The sequence below is a fragment of the Aulonocara sp. 'chitande type north' Nkhata Bay genome, linkage group LG9 (genome assembly GCF_057382095.1).
Source record: "Aulonocara sp. 'chitande type north' Nkhata Bay isolate Kocher_YH1m ecotype deep benthic linkage group LG9, A_spYH_male_GT1.1, whole genome shotgun sequence".
In the NCBI taxonomy this organism is placed as follows: Eukaryota; Metazoa; Chordata; class Actinopteri; order Cichliformes; family Cichlidae; genus Aulonocara; species Aulonocara sp. 'chitande type north' Nkhata Bay.
This window is the reverse complement of record NC_141352.1, coordinates 28,291,340-28,308,382: the sequence shown is the minus strand read 5'-3', so window position 1 is coordinate 28,308,382 and position 17,043 is coordinate 28,291,340. Positions and strand designations below refer to the sequence as shown.

Genomic DNA, 17,043 nt, shown 5'->3' with positions numbered 1-17,043 from the left:
GAAAGTGAAGCTGTGGCTTCCAGCTGCAAGTCAAGGTTGCCACAGCAATAATAGAAAACTTAAAGCCTGAAAAAACCCAGGTGCTTAGGTTGCAGTTTTAAATCAAGACAACAGCACAATTATCCTAAATATACAGACAGGTTGTAGCAAGCTGTAAACGTATTTATTTCTGCTATAAAGCCAGACATTTTAATGTGAGAGTCTCGGGGGAGTGACTCAGTTTTTGCCCGTAAACCAAAAACTGCTTCTTCTTTTTTTTTTAATCTTCGCTACAACCAAAGGGAGTACGCCACACATAAGTTTGGGGCCCTGACTTTTGTCAAATGTAGTAGCCTATATCATTTAGCTTTAAGTACAGGGTGCAACACTTCCTTTTATTATCTACTGTATACTAATAATTATTTTTAATTACTTCTGGTACTGATTGAAATGAAGAAGGTCAAGCTGTGTGATCAAAAGCATTTGCAAGAAATACATAATACAAAGCCAAGTATGCTGTTTGTTTCTTGATCCAGTCTTTATGCTAAGCTAGGCTAACAGGATGTGGGTTAAAGCAGGTTTCTCAAAAACTTCAAATAGTCCTTTACTAATAAAATGACTTTGTATGTTTCTGTCACCATTGATGGATTCATCATCTCAGAAGAAAATACTCAAAATATAAGCCGGTAACTGGGACTCAACTGCTGCTTGGAAAGAGATAAAAAAGAGAAAGCAGGTGAGCAGAAACCAGCAAGATGGTTAAAAGTATACTGCAAAATACATAGTATTTAATTTTATATTTCTCCAAGCGTTTGCTCTCCATGCTATGAGGCGCCGTCTGTCTTATTCTGTCCTCATTTTCAACAGAAAAGTCACACTTTGAGCTCTTTTTTTGTCGGGTGCCAGGATTTAGAGACGTGGCAAGTTGCGTCGCGTTTCAGACAAGTGTTCGGTAGTCTCATAGCAACAACAGGAACCATGCTGAGCTTCCTACATTCAAAGTCGGTTTGGTATACACAGGGGTGTGGACTGCTAAAATCAGACAAAATCAGTGTGATATAGTGTTAAAAAAGAGGTGGTAGGTGCCTGTTAATAAATCTTAAGGAAGTTTGTGGACTTTATCGGGTCATTTGACATCATTCCGAGTAATTACAAATTCATATGGAGCTCATAAAATAGTTAGTAGCTGGTGAAGCTTGAAATTTCCAGCTTCTGCATGCAATGAGTGGTTTTGCAGCTTCGTACCAGTCTTGGCATCTACAGAGAAATAAGGCTGGCCCTCCAGTATGCTGTAGACCACACGTGCGCTGTTGCCATATGTGGGGTCGTCAGCATCTGTAGCGGTCAGCTGGATCACAGATGTTCCTGGAAGCAGAGGTTAGCGGGAGATGATGCAGTTATAAATAGGAAGCATCCTCTTAGGTGGAGATTTCTCCATCTGTAGACACAAACTAACTGTGCTTATTTACTTTAAAAGTATCTTTATGAATTGTGAATGAAGCAGATGGAAACGAGGCTGTAAGAACAAGCAACAGCGTCAACTCTGAAGGGCTTTTATGCACTTTGTTATTGTTCGCCATGGCTGCAAACATGGACAAACATGCACAGAGAACATTTTTGTTTCTGTCTCCTACCATGCGCCCGCCTTTCCTTTTCCTTCTGCTTACCTATTTTGGACATCTCAGGCACAGTCGCCTGGTATGGGCCATCTAGAAATCTCGGCTCGTTGTCATTGATGTCCTGGATCTTGACGATGAACTCGGACTCAGGCTCTAGGGGCCTGTCCGTGAGGCGGTTGCGGGCCTGTGCACGGAGTATGTACTGAGCCTTCACCTCTCGGTCCAGCCTCTGGATTGCGTGGATGTCCCCCGTGCTGTCATCGATGGTGAACGTGGTGCCCGCCCCTTCCCCCGTGAGGATGTACTTAATGGAGCCATCACCTTTGTCCATGTCTGAGTGGAGCTGTGCGGTTCAGAGTTGTTAGTTAAAAGTGAAATTCTCATGACCAGCATGAAAGACCAGTCATAAATTGACAGTACAACAGACAAATGGTGCAGTCCAAAAGTATTAGGGCATTGACATGTTTTGGGAATGATAATTAGGTCGTATCTTCCAATTTTAGAAAAATGCAACAGCACAGCGATCCTAAGCATACAGAAATGACAAACAAACAGCTTTACTGGGACAAATGAAGCAACGTCCAAGTCAACCTCATGATCTCAGTCCAACTAAACATGTGTTATAGTTGCTGCAGAAAAAAAAAAACAAAAAAAAAAACCCCCACACACCCAGAAATGAGGATACACAAGAAAAGAGGCTGTAGTACATGCCTGGAACAACGTGGCTCCCTATTTAGGGAATTAGTCAAGTTATCAAAGAACAGTAAAGTATGTGATGAAAATTTGCTATTTCACATTTTTGCAACCTGACTGTTAGGAGTGTAAGAGTAGCCATGATTCAGTGTGCACAACACAGCTACAGGGTAACTTTCTTAAAGTGGACTTGTTGTGCTCCTTTCCAGCTCCATATTTTTATTTGGGGCTTTTTGTCACAGTCTGGCGAGGGCAGACTGTATGAATTGAAAAAGGACCCAAAATGCAGACTCCAAGGAACAGGGAACAAAACTTGAATGTTAACAAAAAGCGAGCCGTTTAATATGGCTGGTAAAAAAAAGGTACAAACAAAGGGCAAGGCAAACTGAAGCAAAATTAACACAAACCTAAACTGGGAAATCTAAACAAACAATAAGAAAAACCTAGACAAGAAACTTGGAAGCATGGCATAGGAAACATGGTGTGGACAACAGACGACCTGACAATCACACACTGAAAACAGAGGACTTAAATACACAGGAGGTGATTAGGGGAAGTGGAGACACATGAGGAAACAGCTGGCACACATGAACATAATGACGTCACAGTGGGAGAGTAAAACTGAACATGATGAACACAGAACACCAGACCTCTTCACAATAAAACAGGAAACATAATGAGACATAGACATGACAACCCGAACTTGACAACGTAAGACACAGACATGAAACGCATGAAGAGCAGGGGAGATTTAACATGGTTGGAAACACGAGGGGAAAATAATAACTAGAAACACTTAGGCATAATAATACAAACTTGATAACATAAGACACGCAGCATGAAACACGAAGGGTGAGGGGAAGCTTAAATACAGGGGAAGAGAACACAAGGAGTCTAATAACCAAATGAACTTAGATAACCTAATGAACAAAATAAACTCAAACTTAAAACGCTGGGTCAAAAGACCCAGGACCATGACACTTTTATTAGAAGGGCTCTGTCAGGGGCTTTGGATTCTCTGTCTGAAACAAGCCATTTAAGCCCCTCCCCCTGTAAACAGCTTTAGTCTTATTGACTGGCCCTAACAAAGAGACGGTTTGAATAGCAAGTAGGTTGAGTAGGTTAAAAAAAAAAATCAATGCATATGCTGGCATTGTTGACAATGGTTAAGGTGATGCTTCATGGATATTGTCAAATTTGGGTAAGTAATTTGTTATCTAAAATCTGCTGCAGCGCACTCAAACCTTTGATTCAAGAGAACAAGATGAATTAAAGTATCTTTGCCTTTGTCAGGGATTCATTTTGATCTTCTGATGATTTGCTTGCTGAAGATGATTCTTCATTAACAGCTTTCATTTGACCACCTGCTCCGTTTTACTCCCTCTTCTCTCGTCAGTAATGGAATATAAGATACGCTCTGAATCAAAAGTAGGTAAAATAAAATCAGAAGAACATAATTCAAGTGATGTCGCTTTATCAGTTTTTTTTTCATCTTTTTTCAGCCCCAGAGGTTACTCCACGGCTTCAGCCAGGGGTGTCAAACCTAAGACCCGGGTGGGGCCAGAATGTCTCACTGGCAAAGACCTCACGTTGCTCGTTGTACTGCATCAAAGTACTTTGGTTGTAGTTAAATTGCTTATTATTGTTCGTATTACATTAAATAACAGAAAATTTCCAGTTTTTGTCACAGTAAAAGAAAAACAAAAAAGAAAACAAATAAACAAATAGATATATAAATTCAGCACTTTTTTGCAAATTAACATTGTCCTGTAATTTGTTGTGTTGACAAGCATGTCGAGCTATGCTGGTGGGTTTGCGCTGCACTACAATTTGTAGTTAAACTTCTTTTCACTGAATGTTTTCTGCGATATGTAGGATATGTACCAATAGAGTTCCCAGTCTGGCCCACTTCAGATCAGTGGGTATGTGATGATTTTGGCACATGGATCTAAGCTTTTCCTGATGTAATTTGATGTAATGTGATTAGCAATTAACTAATTTTGACCTCACCAGGGCTCATTGTTAATGGTTTTTACGTTGTAGTCTAAATAATCTGGAAAAACATGAAATGTCCTTATGATAAATTAATGCATTACTGTCAAACTGATTTGAGTCCCCCAAAATTGTAAAATTCTTGACCTCCAGGGATGGTGTGTGCTTATGTGTTGTTCTTAATATTGTTGCTGGAAGTAGACATATAATCACAGCTTATAGCCTGTTGCCCGAGACCCTGCAGTGCAATCAGAAGCCTTTTGTAGCCTCTAAGAGCAAATGTCATCCTGTTGATCTGCAATCAGACTTTACTTTGTACTTAAAGGGCCTCTGCGTATGATGAGTGCTTGCTGCCATCACACTAGCGGAGTGAAATTAAATGCCCCCCAGTCTGTCTCATATATAATCAACAGGTGTGCAGCCAGGCCACAACACAGCACTAAATCTGCAAACACTCCTTTCAAGACACACTTCCTTTGGCTGTTTTTCTCATCTGGGGCCGAGCCGAGGTGGTTGAACGGCTAAAAGTTTTGCTACTTGTTATGCCAGTGATAATGCACTAGTAGTTTTTACAATATCTTTCATTGCCGAGAAGCAGACAATACAGCTTTTCCTATCACTGCCGACAACATGCCCACCTGCACGCTCTCCTGCAAAGCCCAGCTCAGCCCAGAATAGATTTCCTAATCAGCACCTCATTGTGGACTTTAGCCCTGTGTCTGGTAGTGATATATCACAGGCTCAGCTTTCCTCTGCTTATCCACCTTCTCCGGCTCCAGTGCCTCCTTTCCTTCAAAGCCTTTGAAAGTAGCAAGTTTGACACTCGGGCTATCAATTACCTGCTCCTTCTCAGCTTTGGCCCAAACCCCCAAACCTCCATCAACCCAGCGGCTCTGAATACAAAGTTCCTCAGCAGAGGTAGGGAGAACTGAGGAGAAGCAAACTAAGGACGGAGGCTGCAATACATCTTCTGCTTTGCCCCGGACTTGAGTGGCCCTTTGGGTTGTAGCTCAGCCTGTTAGAATCACTTTATCCATTCAGTGTGAAAAAATTAGAGATGAGGAGAAACACGGTATGGAAATTTTTCACGCCATATTTAAGTGGAAGTAATATTTTTCCTGCAGATCTCTCTGTCTGCATAAGCACATGGCTTTTAGGAATCTGACATTTTCCTCAGTATTCCCAAGCGGTGGTAGTGAAATTATTCCAGAAGACTAATTAAAGCAGGTTTGCATCACTCCCAAAGGGTGATTTCTGAGGATGAGCAGTTAATACTGCAGTGCTTTAAAAGCTGATGAGGGATATTGAGGGAGTGGTAGTTCTGAAATCGGGGCTTTATACTTTTAGCTATTCAGGAATAGCAAAAAGCATTTTCTTGGTGTTTTGAAACCAGCTGTGATAAGTGAGTGATTCATCAATCACAAGTCATTAGCCAATCAGCATTCTCAGAAAGACCAAAACTTCCACAATTGAGTTAATATTTTACTCAGAATGACCCAAACCTGGTGGTTGAGTTCAGAAAAAAGAAAGACTTCAATAAGCACTGGCTTCACATCCATCTTTCATAGTGTCTGTGGTGTTAGCTGCACTGATAATACTTGTTTGTTGCTCGTAAATTGGTTAAAATTGGCTTCACAGTAAGAAAAAATAGCAGGCTTGAGCATTTTGTTTAAATTTAGATACATTATTACTTCTGTATTTGTTGAAACTAAAAGAAAACATGTGCTCCTGCAGACAATTTCTATACTGTGAGAGTAATACTCAGTGAAATGGCTCCTAAATCGACTCAGATTTGTGCAGGCACTTGACACTAAATTATTTTTTTGCTTTCTCTCTTTCCAGAGAAATCTTTTTTAGTGATATAATGGCATTTTTTTTTTAAGTTTGAGCTTGCAGAAATGATGCTTCTCTCTGCCGATGATGACTAGAATTACAACTATTGATCAAATGTTCAATTCACTTTAGCAAGCGAGCAATCAAAGTGCTCCATTGTGAGCACCTCTCCTCTGCTCTTGTGAGAGCATGTCAGCGGTGCTGCAGATGTGCCGTCCACTTCTGAGAAACGGAGACCGACTGAAGCTTCGGTTCGAGTCAATTAACTCAATCACTGCTGTCTGGCTCTGGTTCAAAGTGGACAGAAGAGAGGCTGTCTCTCAGAAGAACTCAGTGCATCCAGGGATTAAATTTGGAATTTCTTTTTCTTTTTTCTTCTTCTTGTGTTTATTGAAGCTTGCCTTTGCCCACCCATGATCTTCTCTTTTTGTATTCATGTGCTCAGCTCTAGCCAAGCTGCCGATGACCTCCAGCAGTAGAGCTCCCCTATAGATCTCTTAGTTTGCTCTGTTTGAAGGAGTTGGAGTTAAATTCACTTTGCAGCACCTATCAGTTCAAAGGTTACTTAGAAACCATGCTCTTTGCAAGGCTAGAAACCCACACTCTTTGCATCTTATACCTCCACATGTAAAGTGCAACTTATAGTGAAGACTGACCTTTCCAATATAAAGTGGTTCCAGTCCAGTATACTCCTCCAGGACAAAGAACTGATTCCACACCCAGCTTCGCTTTGCCCGTTGCAGCAGTGCTGAGCTCCCTACATGTTCCTCCTCTGCCGGCGTACCCAGAAGGCTATGAGGCAGAAGGGTCAAAATGCCAAGAGCCACGGGGAGCAAGGTCCACGCAACTGCTGGAAGATGCACTCGGTCTCCCATCGTGAAACACGGAGTAGTATTTGAAAAGACTTTTCCCTTTTTCTTGACAAGTGGAGCTATTTCCTGGGTCTCGTCTTTGTGGCTGCTGGAAGAGAAAAAAGGAAGAGCACAGATGAGTCTCAGATTCTGGACACATTCATTTCTGTTAATATGTGTCATCCACAGGTCTCCAACAGTGCCACGGGATACAACAAGGACATTTCCACTGACTCCAGATTATTTCTCTACTACTGAGCTTTTGTAGATTTATGATGAGCTGTGTATCTGTGTGAGCCTTATAACGGCTGAATGAGAGGGTTCCTCTTGTACTGGCAATGTGGAGTTGAAAAGAAATGAGGAGAATGGGTACATGTTCTTCAGATTTTTTTTTGTTGCTTTTAGGTAAACCAAATAAACGTTGTGCTGTATTTTTTCTTTTTAAAAGTTATAAAATGAAAACAAAAAGACTGTTGATGTCACAGGTATGTGTAACTATAACATCTCTAGTGAGGATTGCCTTAGAATGAAGATGACCTTTTGTGGTTTTTATGGGTCATTTAAGTACATCAAATCAGTCCGTAGGTGTACAAAATTCAGGAACTGAACAGACTAATGTAACTTCCAAACCACTGTTTGTCATTTCTACTTGAATGTATTATATAAAGTAGGGAGCATCAGAAGCACTGGCAGGTGCATTTTTAAATTTTAATAGTAAGGCAACCAGTACCAAGCTAGGCCAACAGCCAACCAGCTTTAATAGTCATGACAACAAGATGAAGTCACTAAAACTGTAGTTCCTCTTATGGCCACTTGAGGCTGGCAGCAAAAATTAGTCAGCCTAATTTATCAGCTTCCTCCACAAAGCAACCTCCATAAACGTTTCATTTCAGTTAATGCACAGACCTCTTGGATGGTCTGCACGACACAGCAAGCCGCAATATTAGTCACATAAAATGGTCGAAAAGGCACCAACAGCACAAACACACCGTGGAGAGGTCCAGTACAATATTAGTGGATGGGCCCAAGCAGATGCCAGGATTCCTGTCAGTAACAGCAGCTACACTCATGCAGGTGGATGAGTGAGAAAAAGTTTCACCCTACTCATGCTATTCAGAAGTTTAGTTTACTTTGCAGTTGGGCAAACACTAGAACTGCAGTTTCTGTCGCTGGCTTCATTTTCCACTTCATTGTTATTGTAATTATTGAACAAAGACTACTGCTTTCTATCGTTAACTTAATCTGTGCTTCAATTAATACTGATTAGCACTCTTAGCTACACAGCATCCAACTAAGGAAAAGGACTCAGGAACTGCACGGTTAATCCATTTATCTGTCCATCAATCGTACTTCTTTATTTTTGTTTCTTGGCAGCAATTAGCAGGTATCTGTGTTTGTGTGATACAGTAGCTGTAGCACTCCACCCTCTCTTACAAACAAGGTTATTTTTGGCTACAAAAACCCAAGATGGAGTCACCTAAAAAGCTAATTTGTTGCTAATGGTGGCTAATTCCATCTTTTATATGCAGGCATTTCATCTTTTATCTCATATTATATAGTCATACAAAAGCCTGCACATTTCATATTACATTGCCCAAACTTCCCCTAAAAATGTTAAAGCAATGTAAGGTTTTGGAGCCTGGAGGAGATAACAGAAATAATGAAGCACCAGCTCCAGCTTCTTTCCCTCCAGCTCGGGACACAAAACATCAGCAAGTGTAAGCACACTCTATCTCTTCCTTCCTCCTCTTCCTGTCATGAGGAGAGGTGAGTTCCTTCACACCTCCTGTAAAAGACCCGGGGGTGTGATGTTCTGAGATTGTAGTGTTTCTGTTAACACCCCTGCTCAGCTCTACTCACACCGTGTTCAACAAGCTCCCTTCAGCGCTGCACACCGTTCATTACAAGTGTGCTGTGTACGTTTTTTTTCTTCTTCCTTCCATATCGCAGGTTTTGAATGCCCCTATGGTGCTGCCTGGTTGCAGGATTTCATGCCTCTAAATACCATCTTCCTCCATGTTGCTCTTTTTGATACGAGCATCACAGGAATCCTTAAGATCAGCGAGGTCACGTCTGTGAATTTTTGCAGGAGATGCTTTTTAAGGTATTGATCTGAGTTAATCAATACCTTTTCACATGCAGCGCATGGAGAAACTGATCAGGAGGGCTAGCTCTGTGGTCGGCATGAAGCTGGACACTCTGGTGACAGTGGCAGAGAAAAGGACATTAAAGAAACTGATGGACATTATGGACAATGCCAGGCATCCTCTGCACACGGCCATTAACAACCAGAAGAGTCTGTTCAGTGACAGGTTGCTTCTCCCAAAGACAAGAACTAACAGACTTAAAAACTCCTTTGTCCCACACGCCATCAGACTGTTTAACTCCTCTCTGGAGGGGAGAGGGAGGGGAAACAGGAGGACAAAGGAGGGAACAACTAAGCTGTAGTGCCTCTTCACCTCACTGTGCAATACCTTTTGTGCAATACTTTTGTAAATAGTCAACAGTGCAATAGACTCAATACTTGAAATGTGGAATTCACTTGTATTTTTATTTTTATTCCTATTTATTCTATTTATCCCCTTCGTATATTTTATTTATATTGTCTCTGTATTTATATATATGTGTGTGTGTATAACTCTGTAACTTCTGTCGGTGCTGTGCTTTTTTGGAAATCGAATTTCCCAGAGGAACCCACCCGAGGGATTAATAAAGTTCTATCTTATCTTATCTGGCACCTACGTTGCCTCTTCCCATCTGCATCCTGGTTTTATGTATTAGGAGGACGGCTGCATCTGCCCGCATCTTCCTGCATTAATGAGCTCAGGGGAAAATAGGCAGATTTAAGGTCTGAAAGTAGAAAAAGGGAGCGAGGAGGGGAGGGGATAAAAGGAAAAGAAAAGCAAGAAGAGAGGAGGCTGTTAGCAGAAAGTTTGCAGCAACGGAAGAAACAGAGACTGTTTGACTCATTGGTTGACTCCATTATGTTTTGTAAGAGAGAGTGCATTGTGCTGCCGTGGAGTCCCTGAATCGCCAAACTCAGTTAATCATTGTTGAAGAGGCACAAAAGGCAGGGAAGGGTGGGAGGCGTGGCTGCATTGTCAGCGGGAGGCTGAGCTGTGTGTGTGTGTGTGTGTGTGTTAAGACAATCCCCGCGAGGGCCGCTTGGCAGGACAACTGACACTTGACCTCGCTGCTCCTCTCTTTTCTGCCTATTCAAGCCGACTGGTTGCCATTATGAAGTCAAATTAGCTCCCAGACCTTCCTCCCCTTTCGGCTCCTCCCCTCAAAGGTCGCAGCTTGCACCCGGGCATTTTGCTCCATTTTGTCGTGCCTAATGAGGTGACATGCTACGCAATTGTGCTGGCAAAACATTCTTCACATCTCTGTTCTGTTAATCTTATGGCATTTCACCTGTTTAAGCAAAACGGCAGCTGGTGTGAACAGCGGATAGAAGGGGATGGGAAGATGAAGGGTTGAGGGGATGAGGAGCTAGGCGGAGGGCGGCAGAGCAATCATATGAAAAAGCTTTGCAAGACTTAAGGCAAAGAGGTATTTTCCCACCGGGCTGAAGCATTCCTCCAAGTGGAAAAATCTGCCTTTGTATTCAAAAGAAAAATAACAAATCAAAATAGAAAAGAAGCTACAGAAACATCCAATTTGTCCAGTGTTTGTCTTAAAATGAAAGAAAGCATTGGAAGGAAGGGTTGGAGGAAGAAAATGAGTGACAGTGATTGTCAGAGGGAGCAGCTGGTGTGAGAAAATGATAGACCATATTGTCGTATCATCGTACTCAGAGTCCACCTGCTGCTCCATTAGCTGCGATCTGACAACAACAGACTATATCAAACTGTTCCTGCGTGAGGGAGTGAGGTGAGTGATTTCTTCCAATGGAGGAAAACAAACTGCTGCGGTATGACTGACAGACAGAATCTGTACCTCCACCTGTTCATACTGAGTCACTGCTGCTTGAATACACTCAGAAAGCACCTCCATCCAGGTGAACTAACTGGTGGAACTTGTGCTCATAGGAGTGGGTGTTAAACCCGACTGAGCCATCATAAAGTTAAGAAGTCCCGAAAGTTAGTTACGAGAGGCTTTTGGAGACACTTTTAGGGTCATTTTGGGTACTTGTGCAAAGGTTTCAGTGTCAGCAGGCAGAAAACACCTGAAATACAGTGCATGTAAATTTGTACCAGATAAATCTGAGAGGTAAGAAGAGATATGGAGGAACTGCACTAGCTGTAATTGAAAACTAGTCTAATCACAGACTTACTGTGAAGGAATGCTTCTGAGGCCTGACCATTGAACTGCTAGCTTCCATCAATGCTGTTTCAATCCGGTTTGAATCAACACACTTTTCAGAGGGACAGCTTAGGTTGAGCTGTTTGAAGGCAGAGTTAGAGAGGCAAGGCTGAGATGGTTTGGTTATGTCCAGAGAAGGGATAGTGGATTTATTACACAAAGGAAGTTAAAGATGGAGCTGCCATGGAGCAGGAAAAGAGGAAGACCCCAGAGAAAATTAACAGAAGCAGGTGAAGAGGACATAGCTTTATTTCCCAAGTTAAGTTCTTTCTAGTCAAAAGTCTTTTAGGATTCCACAAGAAATCTTTAATAGAAGAATTTATTTGATTCCTCAGAGTTTTACCTTACAGGCCGTGTCCATATGTATTTGGTATTTTGCTAAACCATATAGTCTTTTCCATGTTTTGTCTTTTCGTCCGCATGTAAGCCGCCTTTTAGGTCACTGAGAACTCTGTAAAGTTTCGAAGCTGAAACTGAAGGTTGTCTCGCTGCCTCAAACGCGTGCGTCTTTAACTCCTTTCATGATGTCAGACTTCATAGGGTTATTATTTGCAGGTTTCTGATTGTTCAACATTTCTATACACCTGTTGCTTTGGCATCCTCTTGACATTCGTTTTTATTTTCCTGTGCACAGAGGTTTCTCAAAATGAATGAATAGGATTAAATAAGTTACATTTTTACTTCATGCTACTCTTTTAAGAGCATATAAACTGAATGGTACACTGCTGTTGGAGGTAACTCAGTGTCCTTTTTCTTTCTTTCTTTTTTTACCAGTTAACAATCAGTTAAACGATCTAGGTGGAAAAAATGTTGTCTAAAAACTACCTCTGCACTTCTGCATATAGACTAAAAGCTTCTTTTTTTCAGTGAACAGACTTTAAACAATACATATTTATTGTAAATGGCCACTCTTTGCCCATCTGCAGTACCTTCACAGTACTCCAGGGGGCCGTGGCCCACCCTCTGGAAATCACAGCAGTGAAAAGTTTACAGAACAAAAATCAAGCATCTGCATAGCTTTTCTGACACGGATACTGTGCATGACAAAATTTGCGCTAGAGGCTTGCAGATGCTGAGCCCATAGCAACCATACCAAATTGCATGCTTCATTACCTACAAGTAGTTTCAGGAATTACAGACTGCACATTACATGTGTTGTTTCGTGTTGTTTTGTATTAAATGTTCATCTATATTGATATATAGAATAATATAGTGTTCAGAGAGACACAACAAGCTGCAAAAGCTTATAAAAGGTAGTACCGAGCGTGACGGTCACAGTCAAATGTTTGCAAAAGTTTCTTCTGGCAAGTACACAACACACTGTGTTCACTTTGACTCAACCCTGTCAAAATAGAACATACTACACAACTAAGTACAACAAAGCTACTATTTAGTCACTAAGTTAGCACATAGTTGGTTATGCCTGTAGCAAAGCTCGGACAGCATGACATTCCAAGTTTGGAACCTCATTATTTTTGAGGGAAAGTTCCAAAAAGTTAACTTGTTTTTGGGATCTAAACTTTACATTATGTAAAAAACAAGCAATATTAAAAACATTTCGAAAGTCATCTTTTTCATTTTTCATATATTTATTTATTTTATAGGCCAGTTATTCGTCGATAATAAAAAAGATGTGGCTAATTTGATTTTAAATGCTATTAAATACTTTCCAGAAACGTTTCAATTCTTCAAACCCTTTACTTTGTGAGGTTACCAGGGGCCAGCTCAGTGTGTGGCACATTAGTATGGGTTCACCCTGTTCAAGTGTTATGTGGAGCATTATTAAGTGTTAATTTCACAGTGGCCATGTCTTTGCTCCACTCACCTCAGCTTTAAAAAGAGGCCTCCCAGACTGTGGAAAAAGGTTCTTAAAAACTGGGTGGACCCATGAAAAAGGGATCCACCCACCCCGGCAGGGCAAAACGTCACGGCCAATTTGTTAACCACAATTGATTTTGCATGGTGAAGAGCGATGGTCATGTGGAAGGTCTGAATATCGCCGACCCAGGCGAGGTTGCTGCCTTGATGCACTTTTTTGAGATGCAGAACCGGCATGAGAAAGTGTCTTTCACTAAGCCGAACACAATAAGCCGAGCGGCTGCTGTTACAAAATGCAGAAGGGCTTTCTGAATCTAATTTCACTTCCAGGGCCGAGCGTGACGGGCTGTATTCCCTATAGAAGTGTCGTTTTTTGTATATTTCTGAATGTTTATTTACTGATTTACGTGTAATTAAACGGAGACTCGGCTGCTGCGTGCGCTAACTTTTAATAAACAGGCCTTTACTTCAGCGTGGCCTCTGGTGTGGTTTGTATGTGTGTGGATAAAGCTGAACACTTCTTGTGGTTTCTATACCGTCACTGCCTGGAGCAAAGACCCAGTTTCCTGAGCTGGCTCACAGGGTGAGCCTTCAAAGGCAGCATCGAGCTAAGAGAGGGGGGGTGTGTGCAATCTGGCCGAACTCTCTCAAGATCACACAGTTGTTTGTGTGCTGGTATGAATATAAGTTCACAGCATGCCTGTGTGTGTGTGTGCCCATCAGGCTGCTACCCTGTATTCGCCTTCCTTCCTCCAACCTTGGACCCCCTCAGGACACAGATGCTGGCGTGGGCCCGGCTTTGAACCCGCTTCTTTAATTGTGGGATGCTCGGCCCGTGCAGCTGTGCACGCCGCCACCGCTGCGCCGCAACGAGCGTCTCCCTCCCTGCAGCTCATTTACTGTAAGGTGTTTTTAATTACTCCTCCCTCCCTCCACACTCTGCTTCTCTTTGTGTTCTGGCTGAGCTTCAGAAGCTTGGTAACAAAACTAATCCATTCACCCTTTCATCATTCTTCCCTCTTTTTGAACATCTGTGCTACTGTACCGCTCCAGCTTATTTTTAACTTTCCGTAAGGCTCTTTCATTCCATCTCTACTGTAGTTTTAGCCTCTATCTCCTCCTTCGATGCACATTCAGTTCATTCATCGCTCAGTAGAGGCCATAAAAGGAGCCTTGTCATTTATTGAGAAATTAAATCACACAAACTGGCATTCATCCCGGGCACTGGTGCATGGAAATGATGTCACAGTTCATAAGCGTCATCTGGAAAAGTTTGCAATCAGTGTCACAAATTAAACCGCGGCGTCTTGGAGACGGATCCTTTCAAATTAGCAGCTGGAGAAGCCCCCGCTCCTCGTTAGGCCCATTTCCTGTGCTGGAAATGTAATTTGAGAAACCTGAACGGTGTTGTGAATTTGGATTCCAGCGCTCGATGCTCATCTTTCAGAGAATCCTGCTTCTGATAATGGCAAGAAAAGCCGGTCAGCTCCTGCGAGGACGCACCTGCCAATCTAGTATCTTATTTGTGGGCCTTACAAGAGAGGCGATAGCTTAATGGGTTTGATAGTGGGGAGGGAAAAAAAGCCCGCATCTTGAGAAACTAGAACCTCGACTCAGGCTGTCGAATGAGGTCTGAATGCCAAACAGTGGTCCTTTAAAAGCAGATAGGCATTCCTCTCCTTCGGCATGACTTGTTTGAAGCAGCGACAGCACAGACGTGCTGAGAATTGGAGCTACGGAAAGTTTGTTGTGCCCCCTCCTCTGCTAAAAAAATACTCACCACGACCTACTTTTGACAGCCACATGCGTGTTTCTCTAAGCACTCCCTATTAATTAATGCATACCAAAAGAAATTCCAACTATTGATCGGAGGGTGCAGTTATCGCTGAGGAATCCCCAGTGGCACCTACACCATCCCTAACTGTACCCTGTTTACAGCTTGAAAGTGTTACTGGCACAGTTCAAAACGTGACCGGTGAAAGTCACACACACATACACGCACACACTAAAATCTATGCCTTACCTTTTTAACTTTATTCCTCCTTCTGCTCGTTTTTCTCCTCCTTTTATCTCTTTGTTCTTCTTTTCCCTGCGCGCTTGCTAAATTTGCCTTGTAAAAGTTGTGAGAGCTTTTGCCTGCAGTGAATCAGCTTCCCTAAAGTCACCCCGAGTCCACACTCCGTCTCTCACTGGCCTCTTTGTAAAGTTTCCCTTCTCTCCATCCGTATATATAAATAAATATAGATCTTCTGGTGCTGCCTGTGTACTCCGTCTCCACTGCTTTCTGCCTCTCATGCCTGTCTGCACACTCTCATCCCGGGTGTTGCTTATCTGGGAACCCAATCAGACTAAAGGACCAATTGTCCCTCTCTTTACAATCAGTGGGACGACCTCCCCCCAGCTCCAGCGTAATCCAGCAATCTACAACCTTGGTCAGTGGGTAGAGAAGAGGTGGAGAAAGAGGACGGGAGCGGTGGGGGCTCTGAGAGCAGGACAGGGGTGAAATTACAGCGGGGGGGGGGGGGTGCAAAATCAAGCAAGCAAAGGATGAAGGAATGAGACGAGAGAGGCATGAGGTAGGTGGTAGATAGTATGCTGTGGAGGGGCGTGCAACCCATTTCATTTCGGGGTATTTGCAAGTGAATAAAGTGGCCAGTGTGGAGTGGAACAACATGGGCTGAGTGTGGCAACTGCCAGGGGTGCAAGATCACCGACTAGAAGCAGAAAAAGGATGGAGGACAAAGAGGAAAATGCCGGCAAACCTGCCCTAATGCATTTTAATGAGCCGGTGTTGTACACCGCTGGATCTGTAGAGGGATTTATGGGCATGAAAGATGAAGCTTTACACTGCATTATATTCCGCTGCTCGCGCGGTCAGAATCAAAGCAATTAGTTTTCCAAATTGGCAAAAAGAGCCAGAAAAAAATCGGGTGCACACCAATACACACAATAAGCGCAGCGGAAGATTAGTCATGGTCACGGAGATCTGATCCCTGTTTAGCGCCGACAGAGAGAAAATAGCAGCGTTTCATTTAAGCAATCATGGAATTAATGCAGAGGTTCTCGGAGTCGGGTCTCTTGCATATTTCTCCTCAGGAGGAGGACAGCGAAAGTGAAATCATATTGGAGATGTACTCAACCATGTTTAAACAGAAATGAGAATATATTGCACAGAAAGTGTTCTAGGCAGCTGCTTGGCTTCCTATTTTCCTCTTTCATTACACAGTTTGAACTGTTTACATATTGTATTTACAGACAAAGTAAAGTGATGGAGCAAAGTTTATCCACTGTTCCCTCTGGGACAACTTTGCTCTTTTTTTTTCCACTCGACAGCCCTTTGACTCTCCTTAATCTTCCTGACAGAGTAATTTGGTGTGTTGTACAGCTCTAAAAATACAGATGAAGGCTGTTGTCACCCACCGAGCCAGATGGTCAAAAGGTTGCACTTCTCCATCGGTTCAATATGTTTTTTCTCTCTCCCACTCTGTCCCTTTCAATATGTCTTCTTTCTCATTTGGCAGGTCATTCTTCTTCACCACCGACCCCTCTCCCCTCCTTTGCTGCCCTCCCCGTCGTCTTTGTCTCTTTGAAGACCTGACTGGTTAGCGCCCCGGCCAATCTGTTAGCGAATGCTTGACTGGACCCCCGGAAAAAAGGCAGGGGCTCCCTCTTTGTTGGAGAGGGTGGCATTCAGGCACACTGAACAACACCTTCCATCACTGTGGCAGAGCAGAGGATAATAATTGGCAGAACAAATTGAACCTATAGGACTTATGGAAGGGCCTCTGTCTGTGTTGGTGGACGTCTGGAGAACAGGTCCCTTTGGGCACCCGTCACAATGGCCCAGACCTGCTGTTTAAATAGATTGGATACAGCTATGTTCTGCATGTTGCCAGACTTTGGTTCTGTTGTGATATGCGGGATGTTATAAGGATACGCTGCTTTTCATGCAT

At 42.7% G+C, this 17,043-nt stretch overlaps 1 protein-coding gene across 1 annotated transcript in view; it reads right to left on the bottom strand.

Annotated features, from left to right (window-relative positions):
• Nucleotides 1-17,043, bottom strand: part of LOC147322275 (cadherin-20-like) — a 99,299-nt gene that overhangs the window by 21,331 nt on the left and 60,925 nt on the right. Inside the window, exons 3-5 of the mRNA XM_086306756.1 lie at nt 6,773-7,076; nt 1,647-1,941; nt 1,225-1,344 (exon numbers count right to left, since the gene is read on the bottom strand). Of these exons, the coding sequence (XP_086162882.1) occupies nt 1,225-1,344; nt 1,647-1,941; nt 6,773-6,991 (634 nt within the window). The 5' untranslated portion in view covers nt 6,992-7,076. The remainder of the gene's footprint in view (nt 1-1,224; nt 1,345-1,646; nt 1,942-6,772; nt 7,077-17,043) is intronic.